Source organism: Pseudopipra pipra, chromosome 2 (genome assembly GCF_036250125.1).
Source record: "Pseudopipra pipra isolate bDixPip1 chromosome 2, bDixPip1.hap1, whole genome shotgun sequence".
NCBI lineage: Eukaryota > Metazoa > Chordata > Aves > Passeriformes > Pipridae > Pseudopipra > Pseudopipra pipra.
The window spans coordinates 89,476,276-89,498,803 of record NC_087550.1 but is presented as its reverse complement, the minus strand read 5'-3'; the positions used below and the strand labels follow the sequence as shown (position 1 = coordinate 89,498,803).

General features: G+C 37.3%; 1 protein-coding gene across 1 annotated transcript; it reads right to left on the bottom strand.

Moving 5' to 3' along the window:
* Positions 1 to 348: 348 nt before the first annotated feature.
* On the bottom strand, positions 349 to 21,689 carry TMEM182 (transmembrane protein 182). The gene is made up of 5 exons (XM_064646357.1): positions 21,293 to 21,689; positions 20,803 to 20,902; positions 19,390 to 19,488; positions 10,774 to 10,911; positions 349 to 1,407 (listed from the first exon to the last, which is right to left on the bottom strand). Exons 1-5 carry the CDS (start codon positions 21,431 to 21,433, stop codon positions 1,184 to 1,186), a joined length of 702 nt encoding a protein of 233 aa, XP_064502427.1. The 5' UTR covers positions 21,434 to 21,689; the 3' UTR covers positions 349 to 1,183.
* Positions 21,690 to 22,528: the final 839 nt, after the last annotated feature.

The following is a 22,528-nucleotide window of genomic DNA, read 5'->3' as shown; positions in this document are numbered from 1 at the left end:
AACTATTCTGCATTGAGTTACAAAGTGAAAAGCAGCACACTCTCAGATGGATTTAATTTCAGCTTGGGCCCAATGCCAGACAAAGTTTCCCCATTGTTAAAAGTCAATCCCATCTTTTCTATACCATGCATACAGTCTCATCCTTATCTCTTCTTCCAAACACATGTGCACACACACACATAAACACACAGAGAAACAGCCGCTCCTACAATATAGAACCAAATCCACCTCTCCCACTGTCTTAGCTAGGCTCATTGCTTTCCCTAGGAAGCCTAGTAGGCAAGTTGGATTTGGTCTACAATGCAGATTTTTAAAATTTGGGAAAATGAAGGCTGCATAAGACACACATTTTTATGTCCCAGATATTGTCTTGACAATAAACTTTTTTAATAAAAAAGTAATTTTACACAATCAGGAAAAATAAAAGGGTTAAAACTTAATTAAATTCTTAATGCTGTAATTCAAAATACAACTTTGGCATAACTGCAGCTAGTGATTGTACTACAGCATTTTGGCTTACAGAGTCATGCAACATATATGGACTTCAGAATACAGAAGTATACAGCTTTCAAATGCATACAGAAAAGAGAAATGGGTAATGGAAGCAGTTAAGCTTTTACACATTCACAGCAATTGTCTTCTCTTATGTCCTCTTCTCATGGATCTGCACTCTATTTTTATAAACTGCAGACATCTTTTCTTCCATTAAAGCTAAGGCAATTAGTGGAAAATAGGAGAGGAGGTAGAATGAATTCCTGTATTTGAATGCTTACCTTCTCCTCTACTTTGTGCCATTCTCAACAAACAGAAGCACAAAGTAAATGCTAAAAGATAAATGCATAAAATCTTGATTTGGGTCACTTCATGTTGGGCTTTTATTTGCAAAAAATTTCTGCCTTTTTCTGTTTGCAAACCTACAAAAATGCTGCGAATAGTACAATCTGGAGAACCACATGTGTACTTGCTAAAGAATTAAAAACAACTAGTTGGGACTAGAGGTGGCTTCTTCCTGTAGTGAGTTTTGTATCTTTTACCCTTATTAAACAAGCAATAGGAGAACTTCCAGAAGTCTGCCTGCATACTCAGGATTGCCATAATGGTAATAATGTATAAAATTGTGTTCCAGCTTACACTCGTCACGAAGTTTCACAAGTATTCCTGTATTCCCTTCAGCAGTGTACAACTAGTCTGAATGTAAATAAATGTGACGCCCTACCAATAAGAACAGCATTCCTGCTAATAAAGCAAAAAATACTCCTATAGGAGCCAGCATAAAAGACCAGCCATAACGTACATAAACAGCAAAGTCTGGGCAATCCATTTTTTTCATGCTTGTGTAGTTTTCCAGATCAGCCATGGCCTGGACCCAGATGACATACATCACGACTACCAGCGAAAACAAGACACCTGGAAAAGAAACACCAGGTTTTAACAATATAGTGTGAAACAGATGATGGGTGCATTTACTGTAATACCTAAAAATCCACCAGTGCTTGAGGCCCTGTCTGCAAGGCACAGTCAGCCACCACTGGACAATTTTTGCCTTTGGCTTCCTCTAACTGCCACTACCTCCATCTTGCTTCTGATTTGCACTGAAAGGCATACTTCCATATCTCCAAAAGGAGATATCTGGTTTTGGTAGGCAGACTTTAAGGCAAAATTCAGGCAGCTATTTACTGGTTTGAATTCAGGGATCAAAGCGGAGGAGGGAGGGGGAATGAGATGGGACAATCTGGGAAAAAATATCTACTTTTACTTCCCAAACTCTGACACTGTTTTTATGAGTCTTTTGGAAAGGAGCGGGAAATTTTTCTACCATCTTCCCCTCTCTGCATTTGCATCTTTATTCTTATAAAAAGGGCTTTGTTTGGAACGTGCAACCTCCAGTGTATTCTACTCAAATATTTTGCAGAAAAATTCAAATGTCTTTAATTCAAAATCATCCACATTTAGAAAAGAACCTCTTGTTATAGGAAAAAAGACCAACAATAATTAAATAATAGCTATGGAGCAGGTTATTAGTATTAATCTCAAATTTTATACAACAGTTTCCTGTAATTAATCCACCACATAATTCACAGCCTTTTCCCAACTACTCCTCTGGATTGTTTACACATGATAGTAATAGGAGCACTTGTCCTTACAAACTTTGTTAATCTCCTTGTTTCTATATACCAGAAGGAGATATAAGAAGAAAGTGCTTTCCAAAGTATCAGTTGCATTCCTTATATTTCATTTCACTCTAGAGGAATGTGGACACTTGAGAAATGCAAGCTTGCAGCACACATGTTCCAGCAAAACATTTGCTGGAAAACTGAGGGCACAAGTCTAAATTTTTTGCATGCTCCAGCGTGTATCCATTTGCTCTGGGAGTTCCAGCTGTCCCAGCAAAGTTACAGCAGCAGGACTATCTATTCCAACATTAAAATGTTTGAGGGACACAACCCCATCATGTTTTTATCCCAGGATATTTAGGTGCCTCATTAAAACCACAAGCCAGTGCATAGTCCTGGGAACACTGAACTGCCAAACTTGAGTCTAAAGGCTGTAGAGCTGCAGAGTATAAGTTAAAGGTATTTGTGATCTCTTCACCATCCTCCTAAATACTTGCAGTGCAACCTTGAGCAAATGTGACATTTGTGGCAAAATCCAGAAATACAATTTGTAAGCACCCATGGCCAGGCATTTTGCTCCAGACCCACATGTCCTGGTAAACTTTGATGGTTGCCTTTCCCCATTCCCAGCCTGAGATGCTGCCTCACAACCTCCTTTCTCTGCCCTTTCTGCTCATTTAGCAGGGAGCAGCTCTTGTCCTCACTCTCTCATTTGACTCAGATAAAACTAGACGGGTTAGATGCAGCGGCTTAACTTGGTGATCTGGTGACCTTCTTGTTGGTGCTTTATGGTCAAAAGGTAACAGCTTTACATATATCCTGAACATCTGACAGACGAGAGCTCATGACTCAATGCTTGTAAACACCATCTTTTGAAGCCCACCAAAAAAAGAGATGAAGTAGTTAACGAGGCATAATCATAACTGAAATTTCCAAAGGATCTGCAATTTTTAGGAGGCTGAAAGAAAAGTAGAAAAACTAAATAAAGAAGGAGGCAGACACATTTTCTCTCTGTGAAATACACTTCCGGGATTATATTTTTTGCTAGGGCTCAAATTTCTAACTAAGTTTGAAAAAAAAAACCAACACTCAACTCTAAAAGGCATAAATTCAATTTTGAAAGTATTTTACCTAAGTAAAACTGAATTTTGATGGAATTTAGTACTGTACTTGTATTAAACATAAAATCGGTGAAACAATCAGACAGAAAGATCACCTTAGGGCCAGCCAGACATGAAGAATGAGAAATTAAATTGAAGACTCTCCAAATATAATTCAAATTGAGCGGAAGATTCATAGAACAGAATGTCTAATGATAACAGATAACGTAGGCAATATAAGAAAATTAGAACCAAACACAGTTAGTAACTTTTGATTTAAAAAGTAAAAAGATTCAGGGCCAAATTCATAAATGGAGTTATTAGATACGTGGATTTTGCTCAAGGTTTCAAAACTTGAACACGCACAGAAACAACGTAGCCCAAAGATTTGGAAAGATACATTAATAACCTGGCAAAATCCATACAAACATTGGAATTTACCTCTTCAGCTGGCTGTGCCTATGCATTTTCAAATTTGTCCTCTATTTATTCTCTTCATTGGGGAAAACTTAGTCCAAAACAATAATAACAAAAAGTAGTGGTGCATATTCCCTTATTATAGCAGCAGGTAAGTATAACTATAACCAGGCCTTGCACATCTGGAATGCCCTCTAGCACCCTGGGCAGAAACAAAGTTAAGTAGGCCGCTTAGTTGGAAACATCTGCCATTAAAACAAGACTGCGTCAGAGGTGCTTTAATCCCTTGCTTTTCAGGCAGTCTGAAGAAACACCTAAGTGATTAAACTAGAGCCAACACTATGTAGGGGCAAAACGGCAGGCCAATGCTGCCACACTGTGCTACCATACGTGGTAAAACAACTTCAGGGAAGCTAACATCCACCGGGTGTGATTTCACAGCAAGCTGTTATACTGGTGAGTGGCAAATTGTCGGGTATGGAAATTTGCAGAAGAGAAGTATATCAAGCAGAGATAAATGTCCTTCTTTAAAAGAGAAGAAAAAGAGAGGAAGAGCATGTAAATCCTTTCGGCTAATTAGGGCACTAAAGGGGTATTTAAGTGTTCTCACTGCCTGCTAATGGAGACTAATTAGTAGGTGTATTACTTAGTGTGTTCAAGAAATATCTTGAACAGTAGAATCAGGCTAAGTAAAAACTGACCATGTCCTGTTGTCTCCAACAGTATTTTATTCATTAGTGCTCCTTTTGTCTAATTTTCACAGAGTTATGATTTCACAAGGGTTAAGCACTTAGACAGGAGTTTAGTGAACATATATTTATTCTGAGAAATCTGTTCCTGCAGTCTTGCACTGACTATCTATTGGAAATGTCATGAACTCTCAAAGCCAACACAAAAGTAATGAGACTTTAAAGAACTCCAAAATTCAATGAAGCAAATATTTTTAGGAAAAATGTGTGCTATTATGTATTTCTACATTTTTGGCATTTAGACCTTTTGCATAGTGTGCAGGAATCCTTTTGCCCTTGCCTCTTAGTGAATATAAAATGAAACAGCAGTTGTATGAGTCACGAATGATGGGGAAAATTACTCACAGAACATGAAATATGTCTGAGAGAGATTAAGACACATAAATACTTCCCTACTACTTTTTCTTTCTTTTTTTTCCATTTTTCTTTTTCTTTTTTTTATAAACACATGTTTGATACACAGCTCTGTGCAGTGTGATAAGACATGGGACTTCTCTGAGGTCACACTTTTCTGTCTTTTGCATTCATTCTTTTGAATTTCTTTCAAACAAATACTTGTGCATTTTGTAGAGGAGAAAGAATACAGAACCTTTAGAAATGTCTGTGAATTCAAAAAGCAGTTTGCTGGCCTTTGGTACTGATTCTTCCCACGTAGAAATGCCTTTCACTTGTCAGCGGTGAATGGCTGTTTGTGGCATGAATCTTTTACTATGCAGACAAGAAGACAACAGGTGCTGGAAAGAATGATGTGAGCTTTTTACTTGTGCCTAGAAGTTTAAAACTCTTTATCTCACTTGAGGAAAACTTGTATGTGTGTATGTATTTTTTTTTCAATTGCATTTTTCTGTTCCTGTCCTTATTTCAGATTCTACCACCTACCTTGGCCTTTTGTGATCTTTATTTAAAAAGACCAAAGCACATGCAGAGAATCCCATTTAAGAGTTATAGGAGTTGGATATGTCTCTGAAGACAGATTTTTGTCCTCATCTAGGATATACAATTAAAGTATCAGCCTTTTTTCACTCTTTTGGCTGGAAGCAGAAGTCGTACTTCTAATCTTGCTTCTTCACCAGGGTGTGATTCTGTAATGCTCTGTGCACATCCTGGAATATTGCTTCTTGACGTCAGTACATTAGGACAGTTTTTACCACCACACAGGCAGAAAGAGATGCAAGGTAATTATGGACTTTATTGAAGGCTGCTGTGATTATTTTATGGCCACTTTCTCTTCTTTTCCTATGACCTTTGAAGTAACTATAAGGCTTCTTGCAGTTTGCAGTACTGTAGCTGCTCTTGGACCAGCCTCTGATGTTGTAGACATGAAGGTGAGGCTGCAAAGGCAGCACTTGAACTGTGATATCATTGAACTGATATACACTCTTCCCCCACACGTATAGCAGCTGTAGTTTCACCTGCAGCCTCAAGTGGTTTATGAGGTTACAACGAATAATAGGGAAAGCTGCACCAAATAATTCTGTGTTCTGCTCCACTGGTCATAGTTTATCTACACCACTCATAAGAGAAGTGAGCAGCCTTTCTTAAAGATCAGAATTAGGAAAAGGCAGGTGTGTGACTCTTCCACAGGTCAGACATCAGAACTGTTCTGTGGGTAGGTTTGTTGTTTTCCTGGAGCCCAGATATACAACACTGTGAAGAAGCTTCCAAGGTTCTTTGACCTCTTTGCAGTTCATCCACCTGAGCACCAGTGATGCTGTCAGAGAGAATGTCAGTGGGCAATTATAGGGCTTTGATGATGAGAGGTCAGGGCCCAGGACCCAGGTGATGATGATCTCAAACCTATTGCCCAAAGGGTAAAAGCTATACAAAAGTTGCTATACGCTGTGCATCAGCTCCTGGCTTTGTAGCTAATGTCACAAGCAGGGCTTTGGCTTCTGTGACTACAGGACCCTCTTTGAGATATGAACATTTAAAATGGGGTGGGATGGCTGCAGTCTGCAGAAATAAATATCTTGAATGGATAGGGATCTTCTAAGTAAGAGGAGCTCATGGGTTAAGATCAATAAGTTGGATAAAAGGGTGCTGTCATGGTGAGAATCTCCTACAGGCCACCTAATGAAGAAGATAAAGTGGACTGGAAAAATAATTATGATTTCTGGTTCTCATGAAGGACTCACCCCAATATCTTCTAGAAGAGCAACATTGCAGAGAGCAGGCAATCCAGGAGATAGGTAGCTGGACTACATCAAGGAAAACTTTTTGAAAGAGCTGTGGAACAGACCAACTAAATAGAAGTGCTTTGCTGGATCTGCTACTCACAAATAAGAAAAAATGGGTCAGGAAGATGATAGATGGTGTTAGTTGCGGTTATAATGGTCATGGAATGGCAAAGTTTAGTGTCCTAGGAAGAACATGGAAGGTGAGTAAGAGATTAAAGACCCAGAACTTAGGAGAACAGACTTCAGTCTGTGTAGGGAACTGGTAGGCAGGATCCCAAGAGAGACTGCCCTGAAGGGCAAAGGATGCCCAAAAGAACTGGTTGCTCCTCACAGGCAGCTTTCTTAAAGGACAAGAATGCTCCCTCTCAGTGTGCAAGAATTCAATGAGGTCTGACAAAAATAAAAATTAATCTCATACAGAGCCACATTAGCAAAAACACCATCATCAGGTTTGAAAATACTATTATTTCCCTTTATTCAACAGTTGTGATATTGTACATGGAAAACTATGTCCAGTTTGGGGACCCCTGGTAAAAGAGAGGTACTGATAAACTGAGGTGATGACTATCAGAATGGTTAGGGGGATGGAGAACGAGAAGAGGCCGAGTGAGCTGGGGAATTTTAGTCTAGAGAAGAACCCAGTCTTCATCTTTCTAAATAAAGTTATAGAGAAGATGAGGACGGACTTTTCAGAGACTTGCAGACTTGAAAGGATGAGACACAATGGTCACAAACTGCATCAAGGACAATTTCAGGTGAAAACAAGGAAAAAAGAAAACATTTTTCACAATGAAGTTGATTAATCTGGGACAAGTGCCCAAAGGTGCTGTGGAACGTCAATTATTGGAGATTTTAAAATCTTGACTGGATAAGGCTCTGAGCTGCCTGATCTAACTTTGAAGCCAGCCCTGCTGTAAACGTGAGGTCAGACTTGATTGCCAGAAGAGGTCCTTTCCAACCTAAATTTATTTGTGTCACTCAAGATCTCTGTTTAGGCTTCTTCCATAGGTTCCTCTAAAAGGCAAGTCTATCTGCCTTATCACAAATAAGGTGAGGTGTCCCTCCGAGTGTTTCTTACTATTGACAATAGAAATTTAAGCAGTTGGTTCATACAAAACAGCCTTCAGATGGCTGAACAGTTGGCGTGAATCTCATTCCCAATAATATCTTCAGCTGCTTCCAGAACCCTAAGGCATCACAGCAGACCACACTAAAAGTACTCTTCAGTTGAGGCAGAGCTTTTATCTGCTGCCTAAGTTGTCAGTAAAGGTTGCAGAAGGATAAAGATATTTCAGTCCAACAACAGGTATTAAATCTATTTCATCTAACTTCTTTTAATGATATGTAAGCAGGAAAATGAATGATCTTCCTATCATCTTCCTAACTTCCACAGAAAAACCATCTTGTCTAGTTTCATTCTCAGAAGATTATTCTCTCCAGTATAACAGATGCTTGAACTTTGTGGTAAGACAGCATCCAGGCTCTTTCAAAACAATGTATATAATTCCTTTTTTTCTTCAAATCAATCTGCTGTTTTCTGTCTTGGAAGAACTCTAACTTCACCTATAATCTAAGTCACATTACATCTTTTCATTTTGCTGTTAGGTCTGTCTTTAAGTAGATGCATACCCTGGCTGCATCCTGATCACATGTTTGTATGAGTGGTAAATATGCACCACTCCTCATCACTCTCCCCTTCCATACCCTGTTTTTCTTTGGCAGGCAGTAAACAAACAGACTCTCTAGTCCTGAAGGAGATGGGTAGAGGAAGGGGTCAGGGCAGCAGGGACACAATAGAGCATACTGTCCTGACTTCTAAAGGCAGGCTAAAACACTCCTCCTCTGCATTGTATTCTACCTTATCTTGCTCTCTCCCCATGTTATCCCAGATTTAAGATAATAACTATTCCTCCTATTGTGAGAAATTTTTACTGGGAGAGAAAGAGAGAGAGCAATTTCATGCTGTCATACCTTCGGGTCTGAGAACCCTCTTACTCTCCATTTCACGTGATGGGCCATTGAACAGTAACACCCCAGGAAAGTAAGTTGTTGCCCAAAACATCCCACAGGACATAGCTTTAACTACTGAAAATGCAAATTATTTGTAAGAACTTCTTATGTCAGTATGGTCACACCAACAAGCATGATTTTTAATGCATGGTATAAATAAACTCTCTCCTTGGCTATGGGCAGTATCTGTGAGAAGAGATGAAAGCAACAAACTTCTTTTTAGTGTTTTTGTAGGTGATCTGAAGTGTTGGATAGGATAATGATATTTATAGTAAGTACCTTCCCCAAGCAGTCGTGCCCTACTGGTGGGACTGGGAGTAGGTGCAGAAGACCTTGGTTGGGAACCATGTGCCCCTACCCAAGCCATAAGGCCTGGAGCAAGCTGAATGGGTCCTATATTCTGCTGCCATCACTACTTTTTACCAAATCATAGCAGGATTTTGCTAAAGATCTTTGCTTTTCAACAACAGCAATAGTAATGGTAACGGTAATAGTAAAAATAACATAGCTCTTCTCTGAAGCCCTGATTGAGAACAGTCCTGAAGTTGAAAGATACTACATATAGAGAGAGTAAAAAAATCAGGATTTCCCTTAAAGAACATCTGCTCTACAGGGACAAAGGGTGAGGGGCAAAGACACAGACCCAAGGTCACACACTGGGATAATAAAGCTCACTTAACTTCACACACCTAAAGATATAGTCTCTCCAGACTCCCTCAGTAAAGGCAAGAGGGGTGTAAGGGTTCCTCCATAGCACATTCATCTGATCCAATTAGGCCCCTCTTTCAGTATGAAATGAATCCCCAGCTGGGGGAACTTCTTATACACCTGCTATTTTTACTGCCAATAAATGTTATTGCCTCTTGCAAGCCTCCTAGGGAAGCAGAGGGAGGCTACTGCAGACTTGAGGATCTAACTTTCCCCTAAATGAGGGCAGATTAACTGACCCAGAGTGTTGAAGACACACATCGTTTTGCACCTCTGCCCGTCAGTTCCTGGCATCTTTCAAGTGCCCCTTCCCCCTCAAACAGCCTCTGCTACTTTCTAGTGACAGCTGAGGTTTTTTATGCATTACAAATGCAGAGAAAGAGCAGGACTCGCATGGGCTCTTGCCCTGCAAATTAGTGACAAAATGCATTGAAGTATCTTAGGATTTCCATCAGACTATGAATATTTTTTGCATGTATTTTAAAAGCATGGAGGAGCAATTCTCAAGGGATCAAATGCAAGTATGCAGGATTTTCTTCAGCTAAAATATTATAAAATACTTCCCACACTTCCCTGAGAGTCCTTTAGAAAGGAATAATGATCACTAGTTGCATATGAAGAGCTGTGAGGTGCAGTGGGTAAGCAAGGTCAGCAGGTCAGCAGAGAAGCAGAAAGAGAGCTCAGGCCTTTTGGTCCTGATACAGGTGGCTCTACCCTGTAACATAGTGTTCTCACAGGGCTGCCTCTCACCAGGCTTTAAGCAAAGGAGAACACTGATGGAGCACGTACTATCATTTACATCCTACACAACTATATCTTACACACCAGTGTGACTTTTCAAGGTTAACCAAAAGCATGCCAGAGAGCTGCCCATACCAGCTGAATCCTGGGAGGGTGCATCCTCCACAGTTCATGTGGGTTATGAGGAAGGAGGGAATTCACTTACTTGTTATCTTTCATTCAGAGAGGCTTAGAGCTCCTACTTACTCATATGACAACTATTTTATTATCAACCACTCACAATACGACAACTATTTTATTTACTCCTATCACATCCAAAACATTTCTCCTATATTGGTCATGTGAATGTGCTCTGTCCCCCAGCTTCCTCAGAATCCACTATAATCATCTTTCACATCACTGATAAAAGACAAACCCCTCTCTTTAGCTAAAGCCCTTGAGAATCCTATGAGGCAACATCCCTAAATATGTATTCTTTTCCTTGATTAGAAAAAGTAGATTAAAATTGCAGTGTAATTTCATTATTTGTCCTGGATTTATTTTTTAATCTTAACCCAAAAATAGCTTTTAGAACAGCTTCATGACTAAATAACTGTGGAAAGAATTGTCTCCAAGGTGGGTACTCCACAAGCCAAAGGACAGAAGCATATGCTTTTTTTTCTTTTAACCATGATTAATATGATTTTTGGTCAAGGAAAAGGGAAGAAATAACTCATCCTTTCTATTCTTTAATTGACTGAGCAAACAGTATACCCACCAGCAATGACGAAAAAGCCTCCTCCTGCTTTGTATAGAACATGACTGGCAAAAGGAGCTGCACAGATGATGAAGAAACTAGCCATCACAATAGTGAGCACTCCCAGGAGCATAAGAACTGTCCAGAAACCTCGATAAACTGGAGAAAAGAAGAAGGAAAAAAATTACAATGCTTTTTAGAACTTATCCAAATTGGCTAACAAGATTTTTTTCCCCTTGTCTTATCACTTCCTTTGTTAACAAATGAAACATTTATTCTATTTTTCATAATCATTATACATCATGTGGCCCAAATTAGGTTTGAATGCCAGTCCTTATGTGATGATCATGGAAAATAAGTTGTAAGTTACCATGAATGAAATCCATCTGATGATTATTTAACAGTATCTTGTAAGATAGCAACTTGACCAAATTTACACTCTTTCAAAAATGGTACACCAAAGCTGTAGCAGTGATTCTTTGGGATAAATGATTGGACTGATATTTCACCAAAATTGTCTGGGAGAAGCAGAGAGCTGCAACATCTTGACATTCTTAGTGTTTGGACTATATCACCAATTAGAATCCGTAAGTTCTCTACAATTTACAACTGGATAATACTCCTTATGTATAGTCAAATTCAGTAGACAGAAACCTAAAGCAGGAGCAGGGAGAAACTGAAAAATGTAAATAGGATTGCTGAAAAACAGTTAAATGTTTTAAACCAGCCTATTTCTGCTCTAAAGATCTTTGTATTTTATTAGATTTAAAATGTTATGTTTCAGAAGCCCCTGTTAGACAGTGCCAAGCAGTGCTGAATTAATGAATGCAGCTGGTGATAAATGAGCTGAGAGTTTTGTGACATATTCTGGCCAAAAGAGTCTTTCTAACAATTAGTTTTTAGCTGGTTAATTGCACATCCATTTAACAAAGTCATCATTTTACAAATGCTACAAGAGTGACATAAATTTCTCCCATGAATTTAAAAATTGGTACATTAACACAACCCATTAGTAAAATTACGAGTTGTAAGGATCTTCATCGTCAGATCTGAAAATCTTGAAGCACTGACAATTCAGTCAGTGAAAAACATTTCCACCCAACTGAGGGAAAGTATGTAAGCCAGCTGGCAAGTCAGGAAAAGTGAATCACAAAAGAAACTGCCACTTATCATCTGACAGCACCTACTTACTATTATGGCAAAACACAACCAAGCAGCTATTATACTGGTTCATATCCTGAAAGTTTCAAATTCATACAGCTTGTTAAAGACAGCTATTCTGGAATAATTTGGCTTTGCTCTCATCTGAAATCTGAAGGTACACTAGATATTAGCAAATCACATTTCCCACTAATGTGTTCCAAAAAAAACCCTACTGTTTTTAACTTGACCAGCTTAACTCTTGTTAAAGTACTCATCATCATCCTATTAAATGTATTAGCTAGATCATGTTCACCACATTGCATTAGCCATACTTTTCAAATAGCATCCTTTTTAATCCAGGCAAACATTCAGAGACATAATTTTCTGCCACACTGATGCCACAGCAGATTTGGGCATATAAAGGAGGAATGCATCTGAAAGTAGCTGGCAGAAGGGTTAAAATTGTGTTTTGGTTCATATCCAATACAAGTTTTCACTCCATATAAACAAAAAACTATGGGAATAGTAGGTAAGAAATAAGGCTATGGCTCAGCAAAGCAGTTAAGTGTGCATTTTACTTTAAGTACTCTACCTCTTATGGGGTTTAGGCACCTGTTTAAAGTTAAACACATAGTTAAATGATTCACTTAATGCAAATAGACAGTGAATGGAGACCTAGAGAGGTAAATCTCTCAAGTCCTTCAGTCTTGGGTTTCTGAAGCAATTTCATATTATTTTACTCATGGGGCTACTTTGATAAGCTTCACTGCAGTCCCCAAGTCCATGGGACATTACCTCCTCGTTTAAAGCCTAATCTCACTAAATCAGTCTATAACCACCCAACTCCTTTACATAGATGGCCCAAGGTACTTCAAAGTCATGCTATATAATAGGACACATTGGCCAAAATGGACCTTGAAAAAGCTTTCTTTGATATTATTATGGTCAGTTGTATAAGTCATGCAGCAGTGTTTCTATTTTCTGTATGGATGAGGACACAAGATTCTCCAGCATTACAAAATCAGCATCCACTTTCATTATCTGCTCTTCATACAGGAAGCTTTGAAGTCTGCTTTCAGTGACATTTTATGAGAAAAGCTTGATTTGATACTCAAATGTTCTTAGAAACAGATCACAGAAGGAGTACAAATGTAACTGATGAAAATTTGTTTAAACCTCCCTGAAACTATACAAGAGAAAAGCTGTTTTTCTGCTCCAACAGTGTAACTATTTTATGCATTATATGTGAAATATAATAGCTTCCATTCTATTTCTCTAGAAATAATTATTTACTCTAGAGAATCATGGATAAATTCTGATTATCCTAATACTTGCTTATCAAGCAAATTGTCATTAAACATCAATTAAAAAATACATTGTAGTTGACCTGCACAAAGTCTGATCAAAAATCTGTGACTTTTCAAGCAAAAGAGAGCCCCCTCTAATTTGAAAGGCAGTAAGCCATTTGAATAATTTGTGGCACAGGTCTGAAGAAACACCCTACGAGCATTTAGACTTTTGTAAGGGAGTTAAAAAGCAGCCATTTTTCTGCAAAGATGGCTTCACTTATTTTATACTCTGATCATTTTTGCTCAGATCAAATTTCCAATCTTCTCTACCTAGATGGGCAAGATCACTTCCTAAAGGGCTAATCATCCAAAATTATGAGTCAGGCCTACTGCTGTCATTTTGCTTAGCTGGCATCTACAGACAAACACAAAAGAAGTGGTTGAAATTAAACCTTCCTAAGAATGAAATTACTCTTCAAGTCAAAGACTTTGCTGCTCTGAGATTGAGGTGAACCCTGACAGACAAAATGCAACAGAAGATGCTGCTTTGAATTATGCTTCTTTATATCCCATGAAGAGGGATGACACCATGATCCAAACAGTTTGTTTCAAGAAATAATGGTTCAGTGGACCTATAAAAAGTGTTAATACAAGTTTACACCATTTCAAATCGCACTGCAGTACTTCATAAGATAGCCCATGTTCTGGTCCAGACGACAAGGAGCACCCTTGTCTCTTCCAGGTATTTCACAGATTATATTAGAGTCACCTACCTCAAATTCATTAATTATTCCAAGTATTTCCTACAACAGAAGAAATAAAATACAAACACTATTGCAGAGTCCAAAGTGAACATATCCACAGTGTTTGAAATCTTAGATACCACTGCTCTGTGATGCAAGAGTGCTAAACAGAAGGTTTTGTAACTTGTCTTGGTGACCTGCCCCTTTGTTGAGTACAACATTTGCCTTGGAAATGACACACAGGCCTACAAACAAAAAATAACGCTTAGTAGAAAACAGGAATACACACAATATACTTTTTTTTTTTGAGCTCTGTACTATTGCACCTGTATGGGAACATTACGGTTGCAACATATTCCTCAAAAATTGCCTGACCTGTAGTTTTCCCTTGCTACTTGCTTTTCTCTCTAAAGATCCTAATTTAAGTCCCTCCAGAGACTTTTGCATTATTTGAAAACTAGAAGAAGTATCTGGGTTTGAGCTAGGGACCAAATTTCGGAGAAATGGTTGAAAATTATCAAAAAAAATTATCAAAAGCTTCCCTTTTTAGTACAGTAGATTCCAGAATTGGTTACAAACTGAAGTCACAGATTCATATTTTAAAATGTTACTGGTGCATGATATGAAAGAGAAGCAATAATATATTTGACAAAGTTACAGAGCTGTGTCACCTACAACACACGCTTCTTGTGTAGCAGTCATGCACACCTCTGAAGCTCCATAATGGTTATTCAGAAACAGGATAGATAAAGACACAAAGCAACACCCTTCTGCTATTGCAGATGCTAACATCAGCCTCATGAAACCACATCAGGTATTTTATTGCCCTTGCTGGCTTCAAGCGTTTTCAAAACTCAGCCATCAGTCCATATATTTTCTGTGGCTTATCAAAAAAAAAAAAAAACCAGCCACTTAATATTGAATTTAACATCAATACAGATTATTAAGCACTACAAAACCTTTTGAAGCATGTGTGACTGCAGTGCCACACAGACATTACTAAGGAGAGGCAAAATTACTTGGAAAAGTTGCCTTGAATTATCACCCACAAGCTCACGTCCCAAAGGGAACAATCTTGTGATCTGACTGTGGATTGTATTTTAGAATGTCTTCTTTTTTCCTCTCTATTTAATGTAACAGATATCAAAATGCTTTTGACAAGAGTACTGCCACCATATATAAAGTACAGTGAAAGGTGAAACACCTGAACTGCTCTCAATCGGGAACATCTCTGCAGATAAACAACTGTAATTGAGATCACGGATCTCAGCAGCACCACAAGAGACACATCTGGCAACACAGTAAACCTTGCAAGACCTTTCTCAGCTCCATTTAATACCCTTTACTATCTCTTAGTACTAACACTCGTTTCAATAACTTTAACAGTAAAATAAATACAATATTCACAATATGGATACATTGCTTTCTTAAATACTTCTTATTTTATTGATGCTTGGTGGCCAGAGAGCTCTCCCTTCCTAAATGTACTGTATCTCTCATGGGCAATTATATGACTGTATTACATAACAGCATTTTTTCCACATAGAAATAGACTACTGCTAACATTTTACTTGTACAATTATTTTTTTTTTATTTCATTGCTGATATTTTCTAGGTTTCTTTACGTTAATTTCAAACCATTAATAAACCTGCCAACAAATTTGATCTCACCATTTTAAATTTAAAAGCTGCTGAATCAGAATTTCTCTTTAGTCCTACAAATATTGTGTACTATACATTATATTAGGCACTACTTCAAATGCTGGCAATATGCCCAGTAATGGACAAAATAAGATACTAATAGTTAGGAAAAAAGTATTAGCAGTTACAAATTAGAGTGTTAAACTAATGTGTCAGTGCTGCCCCATTAAATTGCTTCCACTTTAGCTTCAGAAGGCACTGGAGAGACTTACAACAGCTAAGGAACTATTGTTTATTTCCAAATTAAGTTGAAAAAAATCCTCTCAAAAATAAAATTAATGACTTAGTGACTAGGTGCTAGATTTTTCATTTCTTTTTCTTAGGAATAATCTCTCAATAGGCCAATGGGACTATTTCCACGAGTAAGGACTTAATACATTTTTCAAAAACAGGCCTAGTATTGCCCTATAGTAAAAGAGTTTTAGAAAAGTGTGATAGTCCTCTGCATTAAGTAATCTAATTACATGATATCATGCATGAATCTAGTTAACAATGAATTAATATTTAAGTAGTATACTATCATGTTTTCAAAATAGCCTGATGGGGTAACTAATCTTGTTATGATTATACAAATTTATGTTTATGTTAAAATGTAGAGTTTGCTACTGTGGCACTTTAATTGTACGGTCTAATTTAATTTTTTTATTCCTAGGTTGTAGTCTGTTGCCCTTATGTTTGTGAATCATATAAATAAACCTGCTAGCAACACAATGAAGTGCTAAGTCAACTTAAGAACTGCACACTGTAATAGTTGTCACTAAAACCTCTGTACCATTACAGAATGTCACTAGTCAGGCTTCCCCTGAGTTCACTTAGATGCCTGTTTCAGGCTAAGATAAATGACATGGCCTACAAATTTCTTTAAGCACATTAACGATAAATGATGCTTCTCACAGCTTTCGACCACACCTTACACGACAGCTAGGTGAAGTCCTCCCCACTCTGTCAAGATACTTAACAAAACTAGTAAATGAACAAAAACATTATAACCATGATTAAAAGATATAGCAAGCTGCAATTTCAAAGCCATGCTATATAACCCCTTGAAGGTGATCATGCATTTAACGGTAATAGTTAAAAGAAATCTGATACATTAAAGCATGCATTCAAATCTCCAGTATAAGCATCACTTTAGGCTTTTCTGTCTTTACTTTTCTGTTTAAGGCCATAATTCTTCACACCAAGAGCTCATAGTCTAGGTTTGTACATCAGGATGAACCAACCCTTTGTTCTAAAGATCTGTAAGACATACACTATGACGTGGTATGTTTAGTGTTACCAGCTCACTGTAACACTAAAATTCAAGGTCCTCAGTCTTTTGGGAACTATCACATGAACCTCATAAATTGAACACAGAAAAAGATGTAAATAAGCTAAAAGAGGATAGATGAGGCAGTTTTGAATTCTGGCCCAGAAAAGCTCTAAGCCAAATTCCTACTAATACTAAAGCCAAAGGAGTTATGTCAACAGAGAAACTGGTCCAGACACTGCACTCAACGATCATTAGAGATTTTATGTTCCTCAAGCAACTTCTCTTTGCCTGAGCTCTTCTAACTGGCTGGTGACATGGCACTCCAACAACAAGCCACGCTTGTGTTTCCACTAGGGAACTGCAGTTAAATTGAAATTCCTCTGAAAGGGTCCCAAAGTCTCTTAAGCCAAACAGGCTTGTAAAAGAAGTCACATACATTTGCTTCCTCAGAAACTAACAAACCTGTTAACAGAAAGTTAGAGATTTTTAGAAAATATGTTGCATATATATGTTTGATTTTTCTAATGAAGTTTAAAGCTTTTTATTCAGCTGTTTGTTTTTTTATGAAAGAGCACATGAATTATTTTTCACATGAGAGAATATTTCTTCTTATCTACTCCTAATTAAAATAGGACTTGATTAAAATAGGTCTTGACTAAAAACACAATGATAAACTTGTGGGGGAGATTTGGGTTTTTTATCATCCCCAAAAGTGAATATGTCAAGAAAACTATGAGCCATGAAACATGTATCAAGAAACAGTAGTAGAACTGAAAAAAGGGACAATAACCTCAACCTTTTGGTAGTGCCTTTTTATTCTGTGTTTAGCTGATGCGGACAATTGGATATACAAATCATTGATGAAATCGTCTTCTTCTTCATGAAATCAAACCAAGGCCTTTTGCCACTGGCTTTACAGAGAAGTATTTCCTCTATTGTGAGTCAAGAAGAAGAAGATAACCTTCTAGCATTTCTTAATTTAGCCACTGCAGTTGCAGCGAGGTTTTAAAAACTTGTTTGCCAAATACCACATGCAGGATTGACTGTCAAACTAGACTAAAGGAGAAACAAGTTTTGACCTAACAGTAAGAGCTGATGAATAAACTTCTTCATAAAAAGTTGTGAAAGACTCTTGAATAAGCATACCTGCTCTAGTAAATAACTCAGCTTGGATGCTGAAAATTAACTGTAGGCATAAAAAACCCCAAACCCTCTTCAGTTTTAATGAGCTTGAAAGCAATCCAACTGTATCTATTTATATAGCAGGAATGGCTCTGAATATACTCTACCTGGGCCAGCATCTATAGTACAATTCTGCCTATTTTTAATCTTCTAATATGAAATATAGATAGGAAAATTATATTTGAGCAGTGGTTCTTTTGGTAAACATTAACTAAAATTAATTAAACTTTTGATGATATTCCTTCTCCTTTCCTTTTTCTTTGTTTGTCCACTTCTGTGTAATCACGCAATATAATTTGAGGAACCTTTGTGAGTGTATGAGTGAACAGTAGAATACAAACTCTGCCTAGACTATTAGGAGCTGATGACTCTGTCACTTTCAAATGAAAAGATAAACTGTTCTAGATGCCCTGTAAAGTTACAGGTTGGATCTCTGAATGGTGAGGTCTGAATTCTTCCTTGACAAACAGTTCACAGTTTTTTAAGACTAACAGAACAATTATAATTCCCATTTATTTTCTTTTTCATGTCTGCAGCATAAAAAATTGGATTCTAAAGACACTTCAAAGTTATCAAAAGCATAATTACAGCTTCAGGACAGGAAGGGGTCACTTAGCAAGGTCAGAGACATGTAGCATCCACACAGAATAGACTGTTTGAAAAGTCATATGAAATAGGTATCAGAAGTGACTAACTTCAAATATATTTGCATAAAGCTCTCGATCTGATGAAATGTGCCCAATATTTTTAAGTAGCTCTTAAGTTTTGTAAAAACAGAGCTTTCCAGGCATTATTCAAACATAAGGTTTTCAATTGTATATCTTTCACATGTATCTATCTATATGTTTCTCTGTTACAGTGCTAGATTTTCTCAGTGACGTATATTTGACTTAGTTGAATAAACTTAGACAGCATGAAGGCCCTGTTCCTCCTTCCTCATACAGTAAAAATGCAATATATTTCCACATGATTATTTATTTAACAGAAAAAACCACCTAAACAGCTTTACTGAAATACATGACAAGAAGTACTTGTTTAATGCATTCAGCCCAAGGAAGATACTTAATATGTCAGAGAAAAAAGCACTAGAAAAGAAATGGCTTTTTTTTAGAAATTACCTCAATTCTGCCATCAAGCTAAGCATTCCTTTAAGTGATTTGTTAAATAGTGGCTTAAACATGTATGCTGTAAAATTATGAGAAGTATGAAACACCAAAACTCTGTTAATTAAACTGCGTGGAGTGATGGCTGTTTTATTCGGAAGCATCCAAATTGTTTTCTTGAAACTATAGACATTGTATCCATTTGCACCAAAACCAATACTTACTGATTGCAGAGTCATAGGAAGTTGAGTTGTGTTCATCTCGGAGAAGAGGAAATGGTGACAAGTAAGCATGTGTACAATTCTTAGAAGGTGATTGGTTAGCTAAAAATGAAAGAAAGCTGAAGATTAATATTTTACTGCCTCAACAATACTTTATGTCTGTTCTTCAAATGGGCAAACTGAGTTTCATAGGTTCTTTCCTAGGCAACAGCTTTCAGTGGATTTGATTTGATAAGAGATATGAGCCTTGTTATCCAAACAAGGATATTCCTTAAAGAGCAACACAGATTTGTACTATGGAAACGGTAAATTAGCCACGCTGAAGGTTACACTGCAATTTATATGTTCTGCATATCTACGCTTTTGTAGCCATAGGTACCTTTCTCTTTTGAGGGTTAATTATGTTCATCTCATTACCACATGTCCCACAAAAAAAAAATTCAGGAAATTACTGTTCTCTTGTGAAAGGACAATGAAAGTATCAAGCATCTTCAGAAAGTGTACAGTGTCCACAAATATGAGTTTGGTCTATGGAATTAATATCCCCCAGAAAAGGGTAATTTCACCCTTTATATTAAATATTTATAAAAACATCACCTTCTTTCTAGTTAAAGATAAAAGCTGACTATAACTTAAACCACATTTAAATTTCAGATTTTTGACCACAGAATTCTCCAGATAAATAACAAGGGGAAATTAACTACAGGGAATATTACATTTTCCACCTAAGAGTAAGCAATATATTTTACAAAATATGGTTTATTAAAATCAAATTTGTATGATGGCACCTGCTTTTCACAAGGATTATGGAAATCTTGCAATAAAGAGAGGGAGCTCTCTATCTCAGAGGGAGTGTAAGACAGGAAAAGAAGTTTAGTTTGATTTCTTCATGGGGGATTTTGGTTGTAAAATACTATCTGATCTTCCAGAATCTTGGCATGTAGTGAAAGAAAGCAAAGGGTCATCTGGAGATGGTGTGTCCTACACCATTTTCACATTCCTTCCTTAACCCACTTGTAGAACCTGATGGAGAAATTCTCCAAGCAAAAGTTCATAGTTCCCAATAACCACTAAGCTCTTTTTTCCCTACATAACAGAAGAAAACCATCTGTTTAACAGTTAGTGGCAAGAGACTGTGTAGATAAGAATGGACTCAGGTTAACAGAGCAGCCATAACAATCACAGTGTAATTTGATAGTTAAACTTGTATCATTTGGTCCTGGGGTTTCCTTTAGTACAGATTACAAAAGTGTGCGTCAAGAATTTATTTTAGGGTAGCTGAAGAAACTGATCACCAAAGAAGCCATATGAAATCCAGTGATTCACAATATAGAAAAAAAAAAAGAAACACCACCAAACCCTAACAATTTTGAGAACAAACTACTGTAGATGATGTAAAAAGAAAAATTTACTTACTATACCAGAAATTCCACATGCTGGCATTATTATCTCCTACATTTCCACTAAACCAGCATCTCCAGAAGAAACCTTCATGATGGAAAGTGGCCTTCACTCCCTACAGGGGAATTAAAAAATAAAGAAATCTATTATCATGTAATATTTGAATGGCTGAAAGAAGTAAGTTCAACCTGAATTCGATGTTGAGGTAACAAAAACCATAATAATGACACACACCTGTGTGCATGTAGATCAGCTACAGCATATCTAAACAGACATACTTTTTTTGAAAGGATATCCTATTGCAAAAGCAGTATCACAAAAGAAAAAGTCATTTTAGAGGTGATTACAACTGATTTCAAGAGGTTTTGAAATAGGCTTGTAAGACTCTCAGTGGTCAAAATTAGTATATTCAAAAGTTTATACAGAAGTAAATTCTTAGAAAATAAACACATCCAAGAAACCTATATATATAATTATTGTTATAAGTAAAAAAGTCCATACTAACCCCAGCATCTTCAGGTGCTTCTGAACACGTTCCTATTTCCGTAGCAAGAAGCCAATAATCAGTTCCAAATGCCACCAAAAAAAGCAAAACCCCCAGAGCTGCAAAGAAGCCTCCAAAAAATATCCCCACACTCAGTTTCATTATCAAAGTTTTGTTTTTTTACTTTTTATTAAAAAAAAAAAAGCTTAATTACTTGCGAGATTGGCAGTAAAGTAAAAATAAAATATCGTGAAAGTGACTAAAAAGCTGTTTGGAGAATACAGCTCATATCGGAAAAAGTTTCTCTTCACTTGACTTTCTGTCTGTGCCCTTCTTCCCAATGCCCTGTGAGTCGATTCGTGTCTCCGAATTTGTGTTCCATGTGGCTGACTCAAGTCTGACAGATGAAAAGGGCCTTCTATTTTAGGACACTGATGGCAGAGCTTCACTCTGTTTCTCTGTCTGGGCGAGGCCAGTCAGAAATAGCTGACCTTCCCCTAACTAATCAGGGATTGACTTGAAATATTATTGCAGCTGGTGCACCAACATCAGCGGAGATGGAGTTGCAATGGCTCTGTCCATCTACATGAACTGCATTGCAGAGCACATACTAGGAGCAAGGACTTCCAAAGCTCAGGCCTGGTGGTGAATGCTTCCTTAGCTGCTAGCAGGGAAGGGAACATCTGCAACACTTTGGAAGTTACTAGAAGCCACATTACAAAATGAAGGCTGAGGGGTTTTTTATAGAATTTTAAAACATGGGAGCCAAATTGCAGAGATGCCTTTGAAAAATCCTAACTATTTTTACAAAATAATTCTCTTTAAAAAATTACATCTTATCTTTAAAGTAATAGGTTTAACAACACTAAACATGAAAGTATTTAAATGCTTTATTTATTCAGATGCACCTTATCAAAAATGTATGAAGTTAAAAATTCCTCCCAGCACCTGATAAAAAAACTTTCATCTTTTTTAAACAAGAAGACACTTTCCCATACACATGCTTTGGCCATTTTGGAAAGCGATGAGGTAGCACATTTAAATTCTAAATACTCACTGCACAAGTAAAAAGGCTTTTTCAAAAACTTCACTTCATGGCAAGCAGGCCTTCCAAATCTTCTCTAGTGGCTTACAGCGTATGCTACTACAGAGATTTATTGAGTTTATACTGTGCACCAGATCCTGCAGTCATTACCCAATAAAATTTCATTGGCATTCTCTATCATAAGAGTAGAAAATATTCCACTGACGTTGCAT

Coding starts and splice junctions, on each gene's coding strand:
- TMEM182 (XM_064646357.1), bottom strand. CDS start 21,433: ATGAAACTGAGTGTGGGGATATTTTTTGGAGGCTTCTTTGCAGCTCTG. Junction 20,903..21,292: donor AAGCACCTGAAGATGCTGGG/GTTAGTATGGAC, acceptor ATTCCCCTGTAG/GGAGTGAAGGCCACTTTCCA. Junction 19,489..20,802: donor CATGTGGAATTTCTGGTATA/GTAAGTAAATTT, acceptor TTTCATTTTTAG/CTAACCAATCACCTTCTAAG.